The sequence below is a fragment of the Amphibalanus amphitrite genome, unplaced genomic scaffold (genome assembly GCF_019059575.1).
Source record: "Amphibalanus amphitrite isolate SeventyFive unplaced genomic scaffold, NRLGWU_Aamphi_draft 001456F_arrow, whole genome shotgun sequence".
Taxonomy (NCBI): Eukaryota; Metazoa; Arthropoda; class Thecostraca; order Balanomorpha; family Balanidae; genus Amphibalanus; species Amphibalanus amphitrite.
Window position 1 is genome coordinate 87,770 of NW_024882949.1, and position 12,283 is coordinate 100,052.

Sequence of the window (12,283 nt, forward strand, 5' to 3'; positions counted from 1 at the left end):
GCACATAAACTCAAATCTTTCGTCGTGGCCGATCATGTAAGCGCCTGTATCATGTGTATCTTCAATCTTGTGAGCGTGTAGCCTTTTCAACTCAATCGATTAATATGTGTATGTGTATATTATTTTGTTATGTGTGTGATGTACATCGGCGTTAGTGTACATACCTTCCATACGATGTGTGTTTGACAGCTACGTGTACAATTGTATATTATGTATGTTACGTACACCGGACACTATGTAGACAATCGGTCTATCAAATAGTTTGCCCTTATGAGTAGCGCCTTTCCTAAAATATCACGATCTTCGGTTTTTGAAAAATGGCAGACAGATTATTCACAGGATCGTCTTTTAACATTGTTATCACGTTGGTTTGATAAAGGCCAGTGGCCGAAAGCTCACCGTTTTTTTAAAATATATTATTCGGCTTTTTACATTTTTGATGTCGAGGAAAAGGTCAACTTCTTTTATTTATCTAATAATATCAAAATGGATACAGGTCAAAAGCCATTTTCCTTGTTACGCCTTACCTCAAACATCCAGTCCCAGTCCGATGGGTTGAATTTTGAGGCTTTAGGATACCCAACTTCATTCAAAATGCGCACGAAATCTGCAGAAGACATGTCTGGCGTGTTCAATGAAGAAACGGAGAATATTAATACCAGTTTTTTTTTACTTAAATCTAAAATTAAACAGTTTTACTCTCAGCTTTTCCTGCGTTTTGTTGTGTTGTATTTGTGTTTGCGCCGTGAAGTGGCGCATAACACTTCAAATTTGCCGCTCTAATTTAGCTACCATATTTGTGCTGCCCAAGTGAAGTTTTCTTTTAAATATCACTTTACCGGAAAATTGGATGATATATATAATTCAGTGATTGGATGAAAACAAGACACAAAATAAAACATTTGTAAATACTAATACCAGTATATCATCAATGAAAAGAACATACAAATATAGGCAACGTACAGTGAAATGAAATGTAACCTTCAACAAATGCAACAAATGAACATCCTAGCAATGCTGCTACCTGGCGGCAGACTGGCGAACTACAGCTGCGTGGCCTCGCCGGAGGCTGTGATGCCGGCGCCGGCCGGTCCTCCGATCTCAGGCGCCGGCCGGCCGCCGGGTCCTTTCCATACGAGTCGGGACGGTGCATTGACGGCCGTCCTATCTCTCCCATCTGGAACGTGCGTCGTAGGCTGACACATGGTAAGTTTCCACTCGCTTGCAGGCGTATGTGGCTACCTGCTCTTCACCCGAGTGGGGTATGTGATTGACTCCCGGTGAGAGACACATGCCAACTCGTGCAGCATTAGCGGTCTTTCACAGTTCACAGCGCGTTACCCCGGGCTCTCACGCTCTGGATACCCTGCAGTCACACTCACCACACGGTTTACTGGCGATCGGTCGGTCGGTCGGACAGGGGCTATTGCGTCAAACTGGCCCACACCAGTACCTGCCGGCGGTCTGTGTGGGGTGCATATACGAACTACCGGGAGCCGCCGCCGCCGCTCGCCGTCGCCGTCCACCGGTCCGAATCTGACCGATATATCAGTGGTTCCGATCGTTACCGGCGTTTTTGTGTACCGTCAAAAGCCGTGCCGTGTCGCCCGTTGGTGTCAGTGTTGGTCGGTGTCGCTGGAGTGTCAGTGTCGCACCAGTGTCACGTCGTCAGTGTCAGTGATACGCATACGGTGCAGCGCGCGGTCGCTCGGTGTGCGATCGATCGAACGGTGTGACTGAGGCCTGTAAGTCCGACATACTCGCCGTGCCGGTACCGACGGCTGGCGGTCCGCCCCGCTCGGGTGCGCGGTGTCGAGTGGCCAGACCCCTCACGGGAGGTCGGGTCAGGTCAGGTCCGAGATGAGGCCGCTGTGCCGAGCTGTGTCGTTCCTCCCGCTGCTGATGGCGGTACCGCAGCAGCAGCAGAGGCGGCCCGCAGTCACTGCCGCCGGCTCCGAGAGAGCTCCTGTGAGTACACTCGCTTCGCACAAGCATCGTTCAACACTCGGCGAGTAGTGCAGGCTCGAATCCGTGCTGATTGGCGTTCTTATCCTATCCAAGGTTCAGTTGTCACCCAAGGATTACGTTGTCACCATCGGGCCTCGCCTTATCCTTTTCAGGACGCTTGCTTCATCTCCTTACGCATGATCAGATGGGACCGACTTAAAACCTCGGCTCCTCGTATCTTGGGAACGCTTGCCTCGTGCTTAGACAATCATTATCAGAGAGCAAAGTAACCACTTTGTTATGTGCAACAAACAGAGCTGGGCGCGTTCCTCGATTTTCGGTAGTGCGTTAGCGTTCCTGCGTTCCTCCGGCCGCGGTTAGTGCGTTCCTGGAATAGCGTTCCTCATTTTTTTTTTCGTTCGGTGCGTTAGCGTTCCTGCGTTCCTGCGTTCCTCCCTCAAAAATACCGCCGAACCACGCGGCGCGGGCCCAACCAAACACGGGGCGAATCGATCACAGAATACCCAGAATGGCGACGTGGGGCCGAAAAGCAACTCGACATCTCTTTTCCGAATCGAATATCTGAAATACGTTTTACCAATATCATCCGTAGGGTTTTCAACAAAAATACGACCTGCTTAAAAACAATAGTTTAGTTAAAAGATGTATCTTAGTAAAAGTTATAATATTTACTCTACACATTTAATGCCTGAAACTGAATCGAATAGTAAACATCACCACTAAAAATCTTTAATGCCTGAAACCGAATCGAATAGTAAACATCACCACTAAATCTAAGCAAGCCTTCCTCGATTCGACTGACAAGTGGCGCACCGGCAAACACACGTACTCGAGATTCAAACATTTGACACAGAGGTCATTGGCAGCAATATAATTTTTCGGGTGGTTCCGCAAGAACGCAGGAACGCTTCAAAATTTCGGGTGGTGCGTTCCTCTTACTTGCGTTCCTTTGAAAAACTTTGCGTTCCTGCGTTCTTGCGTTCCTAAAAAGGGCGGTGCGTACGTACGGAAGAACGCAGGAACGCACTAAAGGAACGCACTTGCCCAGCTCTGGCAACAAATGAATATTTCTAGTACTCTACCACAGCGCAGTTTGAGCTGCTAGTCTTGTTACCAGTCAGAGCAAAAATAAACATGCTTGTTTGTTTGTTTGTTTTGTTGGGTTAGGCCCTTTCGGTCGACAAGACCATTGCAGAGCCGGAAGGATGATAGGAATTAGGGGGAGACATTGGTCTGGGCAGGCACCTTAGAGAGTCGCCGGGGCTGAGCCCGTCCATAGGACAGGCCGACCAGCCCCCCAAGCACTCTCTGCACCCGGCTACGGGGTGCAGCTCCCTCGGGAGCAGCGGTGCCGCTCCAAGGGAGCAGCCCGCATGAGATAAAGTTGCCTGTCCAGCCCGGAAGGGGGTTGTGGCTTGGAGGAGAAGGATTTCAGTATCCTGAGGATAGAAGCACGGATAGGTGAACATGCTTGTGCCATTCAAGCATTTTCCTCCACCAGTCGCTCGGACACTAGCGTCAGTAGCGTGTGCTTCATAACCACATAAAAACAGCAGCTCCAACTCCCCGCCTGCTACCAAGGTCGCGGCGGGCCATGGGTACCGAGTTGTCCTGTCTGCCCAGTGCCCACCTCTATCTCGACCCGGGCGCCCCGCCCACCTCTATCGATCCCCGGATAGGCCCCTGCCGACGGCCAACTTGGCTCGGTGCCAGCGGACCAGCCGGACCGGGCCGGGTGGAAGGTGTGGGACCGTGTTGGGCTGTGTTTTGATCTCGGCTGCCTGGGTGAGTGTTGAGTGATAGGAGAGACTCACTGACAAGCGGTTGCTTACTTAGTGCAAGGTGGTTGGTGGTTGTCAGTTGCTTCTCGGTGTTGGTAAATCGCACTGGATTGGATTCATGTTCATCGGTGTTGGCTGTTGAGTGTTTTGCCTGTGAGGAGCATGTGGAGCACACGTGGACTATTATCTGTTGCTCGCCGCCTTGATTGAGCACTGTGCAGCGTGCACGTGGTTGCTCACTGTACCCGGCGTCTTGCACACTGCGTACCGGGAAAAAATAAGGCCGGAGGCGACAGGTTGGGATCGCAGTAAGGAAAGAAACGCACTGGTAATGCATAGAACATCGGATATCAGAAAATTGATTTGGATAATTGATATACACACTCACAATCTGTCATTATTTTCTGTTGTAGATAAGACGGGACCATGCTGGTCCGCGGACTAGTACGGTTACAAGCTACTACCGGGCCTAAGCCCGGTTGGCCTCGTTTGTTGACAAACGTCGTAAACAGTTCAGCCGGTTTACCGTGGCCTGGCTGTAGAACGCTCAAAACGACGGTGAGTGCCCGGTACCGAGTGCTTGGTTTGTCGATTGATTAAAGACATTTTCAGTGAGCTGCACTCGCCCTGCACTAATGCGAGATCAAGATGCATACTTGGACATGAGCTTGTGTAGATGATGGATCCGCAATGGAACCAGCGCGATATACAAATTTAAACAGCAGTCTTCTCAAACCTAAAACTTCACCTTTGCTAATAATGAAACGGGGTTATCAAACTAACTGCATCGCTCGAGAAACGAACCTTACGAATAGGTAGACGTGGATGACTAACACAACAACCAGATAGCGCATTGTCTGTCTAACCAATGCCAGGCTAACATTGAATAACAAATCAGCTGCATGCCACACCATGCATGAACTCCTGCCCAAACCTGATCATATCAGCCAAACAGCCTCCCTCAAGACCCAGTGAAAGTCACACTTCACTCCCCTTTCAGTGTCTCGTCCGGTGTGGCTGGCCACAGAGGCTCTCCTAGTCCCCTGTGTCGTGCCACGCCCCCGTGACCGGTCCTCGCCTGACCTCCAGGGCCCTGACGCCAAGAGGATGAAGCTGAGCGACGACGAGCGCACGGAAAAGCTGGAGCCGCTGCTGAAGGCCGGCTGGAGCAAGACAGACGGACGGGACGCCATCGAGAAAAAGTTCCAGTTCAAGGACTTCAACCAGGTGAGGACAGGTTTTTATCGGTGCTTCGGGTGATAAAATATGCGAGTATTGATGTCACTGATAAAGTCACGAAATAATAGGCGTGGAAGGGTGACGAGCGCAGAGCAGAGATTTTCTTTCCGAAAGACCGAATAGCCATCAATGATAGCTCCACATAAAATAGCGACGTGAAGTCACCGACCATTTTTGAAAATGAGTCGAACCTTAGCCCCAAGGCATATCAAATCGAACGAGTTGAGTCATTCATCTCCACGACGGCTGCATACTGATTCGATTACAAAATCTAGCAAATGTTTGCTAACAATTCATCATGCAACCGTCGCCCTCTCCCCCATCCCCACACCCTCACATAAACCCAGCACCGCTCCCTTTCCAGGCGTGGGGCTTCATGAGTCGCGTGGCCCTGAAGGCGGAGAAGATGGACCACCATCCGGAGTGGTTCAACGTCTACAACCGTGTGGACATCACACTCTCCACCCACGACTGCGGTGGCCTCAGCGGCAAGGACGTCACCCTGGCCAGCTTCATCGACTCGGTGGCAGGCTCTGGAGCGCAGTAGGACGGCCAAGGGCAGCGGGATCACCCCGAGCAGTGGGACGGCCAAGGGCAGCAGGATGACATCGAACGGCAGTGGAATGGCGAGAGACCCAGGTGACTGGTGTCATGAGGTGACTTGTGAGGCACTGTAATGTGCGGGGGACGAGGAGTGACATGCTGGAGAGCCGCGAGGTCACGAGGGCCTGGTGACAGATACATACGGTAAGGAAGGCAGGGCGGCAAGGTGGATGCATTGGCAAGAAAGTACGCTTGCCCCACGGCAGAGTGGTCAGAAAAGAACAGGGAAATAATACTCGTTTTTAGGTGGACGTCTTGTTGTTGCGCTTGTGTTGACGCGTTCCTGCCAAACTGGGACCAACAGCTTCATCGCAGCTTTATTTTGCGAACGTTGTGTAAATAAATGTTGCAAAAGTATTTGCATGACTGGAAAGGAAATATTGATTATGTGATGATGCATCACAAAAGGCACGCTAATATGGGAGCCCCTTCTGAGAGAGATACGGATAAGTATCAAACGAAATGTAGCCCTGCCTAACTGCAACACATGTTAATTCCCCTGCAAGATAATATTCACAAGCTTAAAGATAAGAATCTTGGCTATCATTCTTCAAACACTTGAACAAGACGGGACTGGGAATAGCCGACAACCAAACACACCACCGTGAACGCCGCGCCGGTCCAGTCCACTGAGACCCGCACTTCCTGGCCACCCTCCCCCTTCTGAACTTCAAAAAACCTCCTGAATTAGTGGGACCTCACACGGGCGGGGCTGCCCTGGAATCTCGGCTGACGAGAACTCCACACTGAAGGATCACTTGGCATGGTTACAGTCTGAGCAGGCTCGGAGATCACGTGGGCTTGGAGACGATAAGTACAGCAGACGGTACCAGACCTGCGGGAGAAGAGAGAACGGGTCACAGGGGTAAGAGAGCACGACAGACGCGCGGGGCACTTAAGCGTATGACAACATCAACATACGGCGATTGAATAATTGGTGAGTTAGGTATGGTTTAAAACCTAGCTAAGTAAACCAACCATTCAAAAATTACGCAATCCTGAAACTGCACTTGCGTATGAGAGGCTGTTAAGTCATCATATCAATTAGCGTTATTCAACTATTATGTCTCCCCCATTCATCTATTCAATTAAGTAGCCTGACACCACCTTATAGCTCACTCCAAAGAACATGCACGTCAAAACCCTCAGAAGAAACTGTCAAACCTTTAACACTGAGCCAAATCGACATCCCCTTTATTTAGCTACTACAACACTGCTGCATATTTCAAAGGGAACGCCCATCCCGACCTGCGCCATCGCGATCTACGGCGCCATACATCCCCAAGAGGATCTTCCCGAATCCGGAACTCTCCGAGCACCCCCTCCATCTCACCGAGCGAGTCGAGCGGCCGCTCGTAGTCCTCCGCGGTGAACACGCGCCGCGGGAAGGCGGTGCCGAGCGTGAAGGCGCCCTGGCCGTCCGTGCGGTTCATCTCGACGTAGAGTCGGACTGCCGCCAGCGCCTCCTTGGCAGCGAACTGAGAGGTGAGCGCCGCGCCGTCCGTGAGGCGGATCTGAGGGCGAGGTTAGAGCGGGTGAGAATCAAACCGTCTGTGAGACGGGTCTGAGAGAGGGAGGTAAGAACGGGTGAGGATCGACCCGTCCCGTATTCGTCAAACAAATCTGAGAGAGGGACAGAAGGAGGTTACATTGGGTGAGAAAGAATAGAATCGTCTGTAATATTATAATCTGTGAGAGGGCTGTTAGAACGGCAGAGAATCAACCCGTCTGTGGAGTGTGGGATGAATCTGCGAGAGGGAGGTTAGAGCGGCAAGTGAGCCCTGGCCTGTCGGTGAGACAAATATGCAAGGAAGAGTGTTTAGAGCGCGAAAAGAGCTGACCATTGTGACACAAATATCAAGGGAGAGGAATATTACGATTGCATTCCTAAACCGCCCTGCGATGTCGAAGTCTATGAGTTGACCTCACCTGTAGCCGGGTCATGGTGTACTCCTTCTTGGGGGCGGCCTCGGCCGGCTGGGTCGCAGGGGCGGCGGCGGGCGCCGCAGCAGCAGAGGCGGCGGGTGCGGCGCCGTCCATGTTAAACTTCTGCCGCCGGGCCTAGCGAAACGACAGAGTGAAACGGTGAGATAACGGAACCGTGTCACTTTTCACACGATTCGGACTGTAAGGGACACATATTCATCTGAGATAGAAAACTTTTATCAAGATGAATGTGACGAATGTGACGGCAAAGCCCACAGTGAAGATGGCACGTCCTAACCACGACACTGGGCAGCATAGGTTTAACTCCATTTATCAGGATCCGTATTACGCCTATATCACAATCACATGAGGGAGAGCACGGAATCCGTTTGGCATGAAAAGTACTTATTATTTTCCTGCTCATTTAGCCTATATAGGTGATCGGAAAAAATGACGCGACTTACGAGTTTGTCGGCCTCGATTTGTTTTTTGACGCGCTCTCTGGCCAGTCGGTCCTCCATCTTTTCTCGCCGCCGTTCCTCGGCGATCTTCTTCATCTCAAGCTCTTCCATTCTGCAAAATTCGTAAATACTCATTTGACGATTAACAGAGAAAATACAATAAGTACCTACTTACAACAAATCAAAGCAATAAATCAGTAAACGCACTATGAAAAAAGAAATGGCAGGATTTTAGGTGAGCATTTTGAGGGTTATAATATTTACAGCATATCCAGCTGCCTTTAATCATTTTAAATTATTCTTTAGAGCTGCATTTCAATTTCGTACCGTCTCTTCGCATCGACGATTTGCTTTCCTGATTCCATTCTCCTCTTTTCTTTCTCTATTGCTTCTTTCTTTTCCTTTTCCTCTCGCTCTTTCCTCCTTTGCTTGATCTTCTCTTCTAATTCTTTCGCCTTGGCAGCCTTTTCTTCTTCAGATAGCACCCTTCTGAAAAAAGAGCGGGCGATATGCATGGCAGATCGTTTGGGAGTTGTTTTTCGCCGACTATCTTGCTGAAACAGTTGTGGACTAGGTCCATCAAAATTTAATTCGAATGTCTCGGATATATGAAGCCGAAAGCCAGAGCATGCACTAGAAAGATTATGTTGCGCAAACGCTGACGTCCACTGTACAATTATGGAAATATCACGAATCATTGTGATAAGGCCAGACGAAAGTGGTTTTACTTACAGCAGTAAACCACATAAAACATTCAATAACAATCAATAAACGGTGCCTTGAGCACCACAGCTTTTACTAGACGTGGAGCTGTAATGGACAGCGGGGTACACAGCCACTCACTGCGGCTGTTGTCCCTCCCCGGCGGCGGCCTCGGCTGCTCCCTCTCCGGCGGCGGCCTCGGCCGCCCCCTCCGGCAGCGGGTCGTCAATGTCCGGGTCCTCTGAGTGCTGCAGCAGCCTGCCACAACACAAACACAGCTGAGACACGACACACGCTAAACAAATCTCAGTGCACGAGTAGACAGAGGCAGAAAAACACATCACCTGCTGACCGACGCGATCAGCGAACTCAGGTTAGAGTTTCAACGAATTTTGGTGCACGAGACGAGTAGAGAGCAGCAGGCGAATAGATCACCAAACATCTGACATGATCAGCGAATTTAAATGGTTGTACATGTGAATCCCTCCCTGGCAAATGTCGAAAGCTGTCGATTTTGACAGGTATGGTTGCGGTTGGTGGCAGGCCGTAGCCAGGCGAAGTCAGTGAGGGACCGGCCGTGCGCAGTTATGTACGCACGGTCAACTTTGGACTCCAGCCATAGAACCGGGCACCGGCGATATGTTCGGCATCATGACCGATTGAAGCCGTTCGAGGACAGAGGGGAGTGTTTGGGGGCTCCGCCGCCGGCAGGCAGTGCACCAGCCGGGGAAGAGCGAGAAGATGGACAGCGCAAGCCATCAGACGAGTCAAGCGACTCCTCCCCGTCACTGGACGAGGAGAGGACGGAGCTATCGTCGTCAGCGTCGGACGAATCGGACGAGGAAGCCGAGGCAGCATCTGGTGTCCCACCTCCCCGTCGGGACAGCCGGCAACGCAAGCCGGCGTCCAGATGGCCGGAGGGCCAGTGGACGCAGTAAGACCGGCGGCTCCTGGGGGGGGGGGGGGGGGAGAGGACGGGAAGAGGAAAATCTACGAGGAGGGGAAGGTGTGAGAGGCGAGCTCCAGCCTTCCAGGCTCGAGAGCCTGCCTCCGCCTATGGCGGCCGCCATCACGTGACCTGCGCCTCGGAGGTCGCGGGGCGCCGCCCGGTGGCGGCCAGTCTTTGCTCGGTGAGTGACGCGCGCGGATCTCACACCGGAATTGCGCGATCGGATGGTAGAGGGCAGGGTCAACGAAACAAGCTTCGCTTAGCGGTGGCTCTGTCCTTGTGAATCCTTCCATTCAAAAGGTTCGGGCTAAGTTTATAAAAAAAAACGGACATGACTATGAAATACGAGGCTTGTATCAGCTCAATCTACAGATCATATAGATAGACTAATGGCTGGATCACCGCTGTCCCGTACTTTACTGGGACGCAGAAACATAACTGGCAGCCAATCAGCACAAACAAAATCGGCTTCAGATTCTAGCTGAGGCACTATCCACATATTTGACGCACATATCCACTGCATGTACATTGTGCAGTGTGCACCAATGCAGCATATGAGCACTCTATTTGGTCGAGCAGCATCGTAATCCATCCCATTTTCCGACTTAATCTAGCGTGTAATGCAGCCCCTGCCAATGGGGAGTGCCAGATCAATGCTGGCTCATACTAGGCTAGGCTCTTCCCATGCCAACCTGTGTGCAGCACAGAGCCCCCCCCCCCCCATACTGGGCCAAAAGGAGGGCAGCTTTTCAGCCACGAATCACACAAGAATGTTTCAGGCAAAATTTTGGGCAGCTTAGGGACTCAAGACAGTGCTTTTTGTTAACACTATCAGAAGCATCCTAATGCAAATGTAGGAATGTGCAGCATAGCCTTTAGCAGATGGTTATGCTGGTGGATCTGGCTGGCGAGGAATGAAGAAATGTTTGGTGGCAGCCCCAAGAAATGTTTGGTGTATGCAATGGTGAGCATAACAGAAAACCTACCACTCCATTGCTGCTTCAGCTCCTTTATTTCCTGTCAGAGCAAGAGCTTTCTCTCTGAAACAAACAAATAATACTGTTATAATTTTCACTATCCAAAACACTTTATTTCTTCCAGCAGGAGTGATTATGGAGAAACATTTTATGACTGTATAGTGAACAGTCACTCTCATTTCTTCACACAGAATATGAATGCAACCAAGGCTTTCTGCATTACATGCAAGTAAAATCATAGCATGCTTTTACAATAGGTAGCCGGTACGGTAGGTATGCAGTACAAGATAGAGGCTAGATTTTCTTACGCCCTATTTTTTGGAAATCCCATTTCCAAAAGTGTATCCATGTTAAGCTCTTGTGTTCAAGAGTTCAGACTTGAAGAGAACAATCAGCCTGAAAAAGAGCATTACCAGATTAATCATGATCAACACAGACACTAGACAGTTCAAGTTGCAGTGTCCATTGCCCATGCCCCACACGCCATAGATTTGGAAAAAAAGAAAAACTTAAAAACTGCCTGAGCCTCATAAAAAAATACAGAACATTGGTCTTTGTTCAAAGTTCCTGCCACTTCAAAGTTCAAAGTGCAAGGGTAAAAACGGACGCCGGTGAAAACAGGGCGCCGGAGGGCATATTAGTCACGTGACATTTGGAGCTTCTCCCCCTCCATGGGCCTTCTATAAGCCAAACGTCACGTGTAAATTTCACGAACCTTGATCAAATCGCCCCAGGCGCCCTGTTTTCACCGTCGTCCGTAAAAACAGGTGATGCAAACTCCTCTAAATTGACAGAAAATGGGTAGATCGGAGTAAAACCACTGTCATCAAGTTAGATTTAAGTGAATCCTAATCTACAATCAGATTCACAGCCTGGCAATTGGTAAACCCCTCCAATTAGACTTGGTATATCAGTAGGCGGAACTATGGTCAAGCGTACCCATTTTCGGGAACGCATTTTCGTTCCCATGTTTGGGAACGATAAACCCAAATATGGGAACGCCATGTAGGCATTATTTAAAACAAGAAAAAGAACCGTTAAATGACGTCCAAAAAATATAAAACGATCGTGAACCGCCTGATAGTTGTCTCAATATTGTTGGGAAAGAGTTTGATATTGTAAGGCCCATCGTAGTTTCAAATCGTTCCCCTATTTCTAAAGCAGTCCATCACCCGGGCCGCGAGCCCAAATTTGGGAACGCTCTCGTACACTGGCGCTGCAAGCGTTCCTTATTATGGGAACGGCGTACCCAAAATTGGGAACGATTTCACCGACGCCTTTCAGGGGCTCTTTTCATTAACAAGCATCACGTCCAACGCCGCAAATTATTGTTAACGCAACAATCATCAGATGACCTTTCCGGCAAGACCGTTGCATGTTTCGCCCGGTCTTCTGCGCTTTTATTCCCGTCGATCTCGCAGCGGGCACGCCCCCTCTGCAGGATTACGTAATCCACAACGCTCAGCGATGTTCAACAAGGTCTTCCATACCTATATCCACCGTCCGCGCCGAGGGTGGAGACATGTCAAGCACCTGTCTGCTAATCACCGAGAGTTGACGAGCACAAGAAGTATCCAAAAATGGGAACGCTGAATATGTTACACCCTCAAAACACCTAGTCCCAATGAAAATCTAGTTTTTTCCTTTCTTAATGAGTGTAAGTGGCAAAAGGCCTGG

General features: G+C 50.1%; 3 protein-coding genes across 7 annotated transcripts in view; 1 reads left to right on the forward strand and 2 right to left on the reverse strand.

Moving 5' to 3' along the window:
- The window catches only part of LOC122373184 (HAUS augmin-like complex subunit 3), a 42,738-nt gene extending 42,007 nt beyond the window's left edge, over nt 1-731 (reverse strand). For all 3 annotated transcript variants that reach the window (XM_043351020.1, XM_043351021.1, XM_043351019.1), the window contains exon 1: nt 528-731. In XM_043351020.1, the coding sequence (XP_043206955.1) occupies nt 528-620 (93 nt within the window). In that variant the 5' untranslated portion in view covers nt 621-731. The remainder of the gene's footprint in view (nt 1-527) is intronic.
- Nucleotides 732-1,718: 987 nt separating this feature from the next.
- LOC122373186 (putative pterin-4-alpha-carbinolamine dehydratase) lies at nt 1,719-5,948 on the forward strand. 3 transcript variants are annotated; one of them, XM_043351023.1, is made up of 4 exons: nt 3,706-3,753; nt 4,163-4,307; nt 4,839-4,976; nt 5,353-5,948. In XM_043351023.1, the coding sequence occupies exons 2-4, from the start codon at nt 4,176-4,178 to the stop codon at nt 5,533-5,535; spliced, it is 453 nt and encodes a 150-aa protein (XP_043206958.1). In that variant the 5' UTR covers nt 3,706-3,753; nt 4,163-4,175; the 3' UTR covers nt 5,536-5,948. The 3 variants fall into 3 exon arrangements, with proteins under 3 accessions (XP_043206959.1, XP_043206960.1, XP_043206958.1); XM_043351024.1 differs by lacking the exons at nt 3,706-3,753; nt 4,163-4,307 and adding an exon at nt 1,719-1,968; XM_043351025.1 differs by lacking the exon at nt 4,163-4,307 and having other exon boundaries at nt 3,675-3,753.
- LOC122373185 (UBX domain-containing protein 1-like) lies at nt 5,891-11,338 on the reverse strand. Its single transcript, XM_043351022.1, has 9 exons — nt 11,322-11,338; nt 10,915-11,002; nt 10,616-10,669; nt 8,822-8,938; nt 8,306-8,467; nt 7,982-8,090; nt 7,521-7,652; nt 6,925-7,105; nt 5,891-6,426 (listed from the first exon to the last, which is right to left on the reverse strand). Exons 2-9 carry the CDS (start codon nt 10,953-10,955, stop codon nt 6,383-6,385), a joined length of 840 nt encoding a protein of 279 aa, XP_043206957.1. The 5' UTR covers nt 10,956-11,002; nt 11,322-11,338; the 3' UTR covers nt 5,891-6,382.
- Between the last annotated feature and the right edge of the window lie 945 nt (nt 11,339-12,283).

Coding starts and splice junctions, on each gene's coding strand:
- LOC122373185 (XM_043351022.1), bottom strand. CDS start 10,955: ATGGATACACTTTTGGAAATGGGATTTCCAAAAAATAGGGC. Junction 10,670..10,914: donor GGATTTCCAAAAAATAGGGC/GTAAGAAAATCT, acceptor TGTTTGTTTCAG/AGAGAAAGCTCTTGCTCTGA. Junction 6,427..6,924: donor GCGGCCGCTCGACTCGCTCG/GTGAGATGGAGG, acceptor CTTCTCCCGCAG/GTCTGGTACCGTCTGCTGTA.
- LOC122373186 (XM_043351023.1), top strand. CDS start 4,176: ATGCTGGTCCGCGGACTAGTACGGTTACAAGCTACTACCGGGCCTAAG. Junction 4,308..4,838: donor GTAGAACGCTCAAAACGACG/GTGAGTGCCCGG, acceptor CCTGACCTCCAG/GGCCCTGACGCCAAGAGGAT. Junction 4,977..5,352: donor AGTTCAAGGACTTCAACCAG/GTGAGGACAGGT, acceptor CTCCCTTTCCAG/GCGTGGGGCTTCATGAGTCG.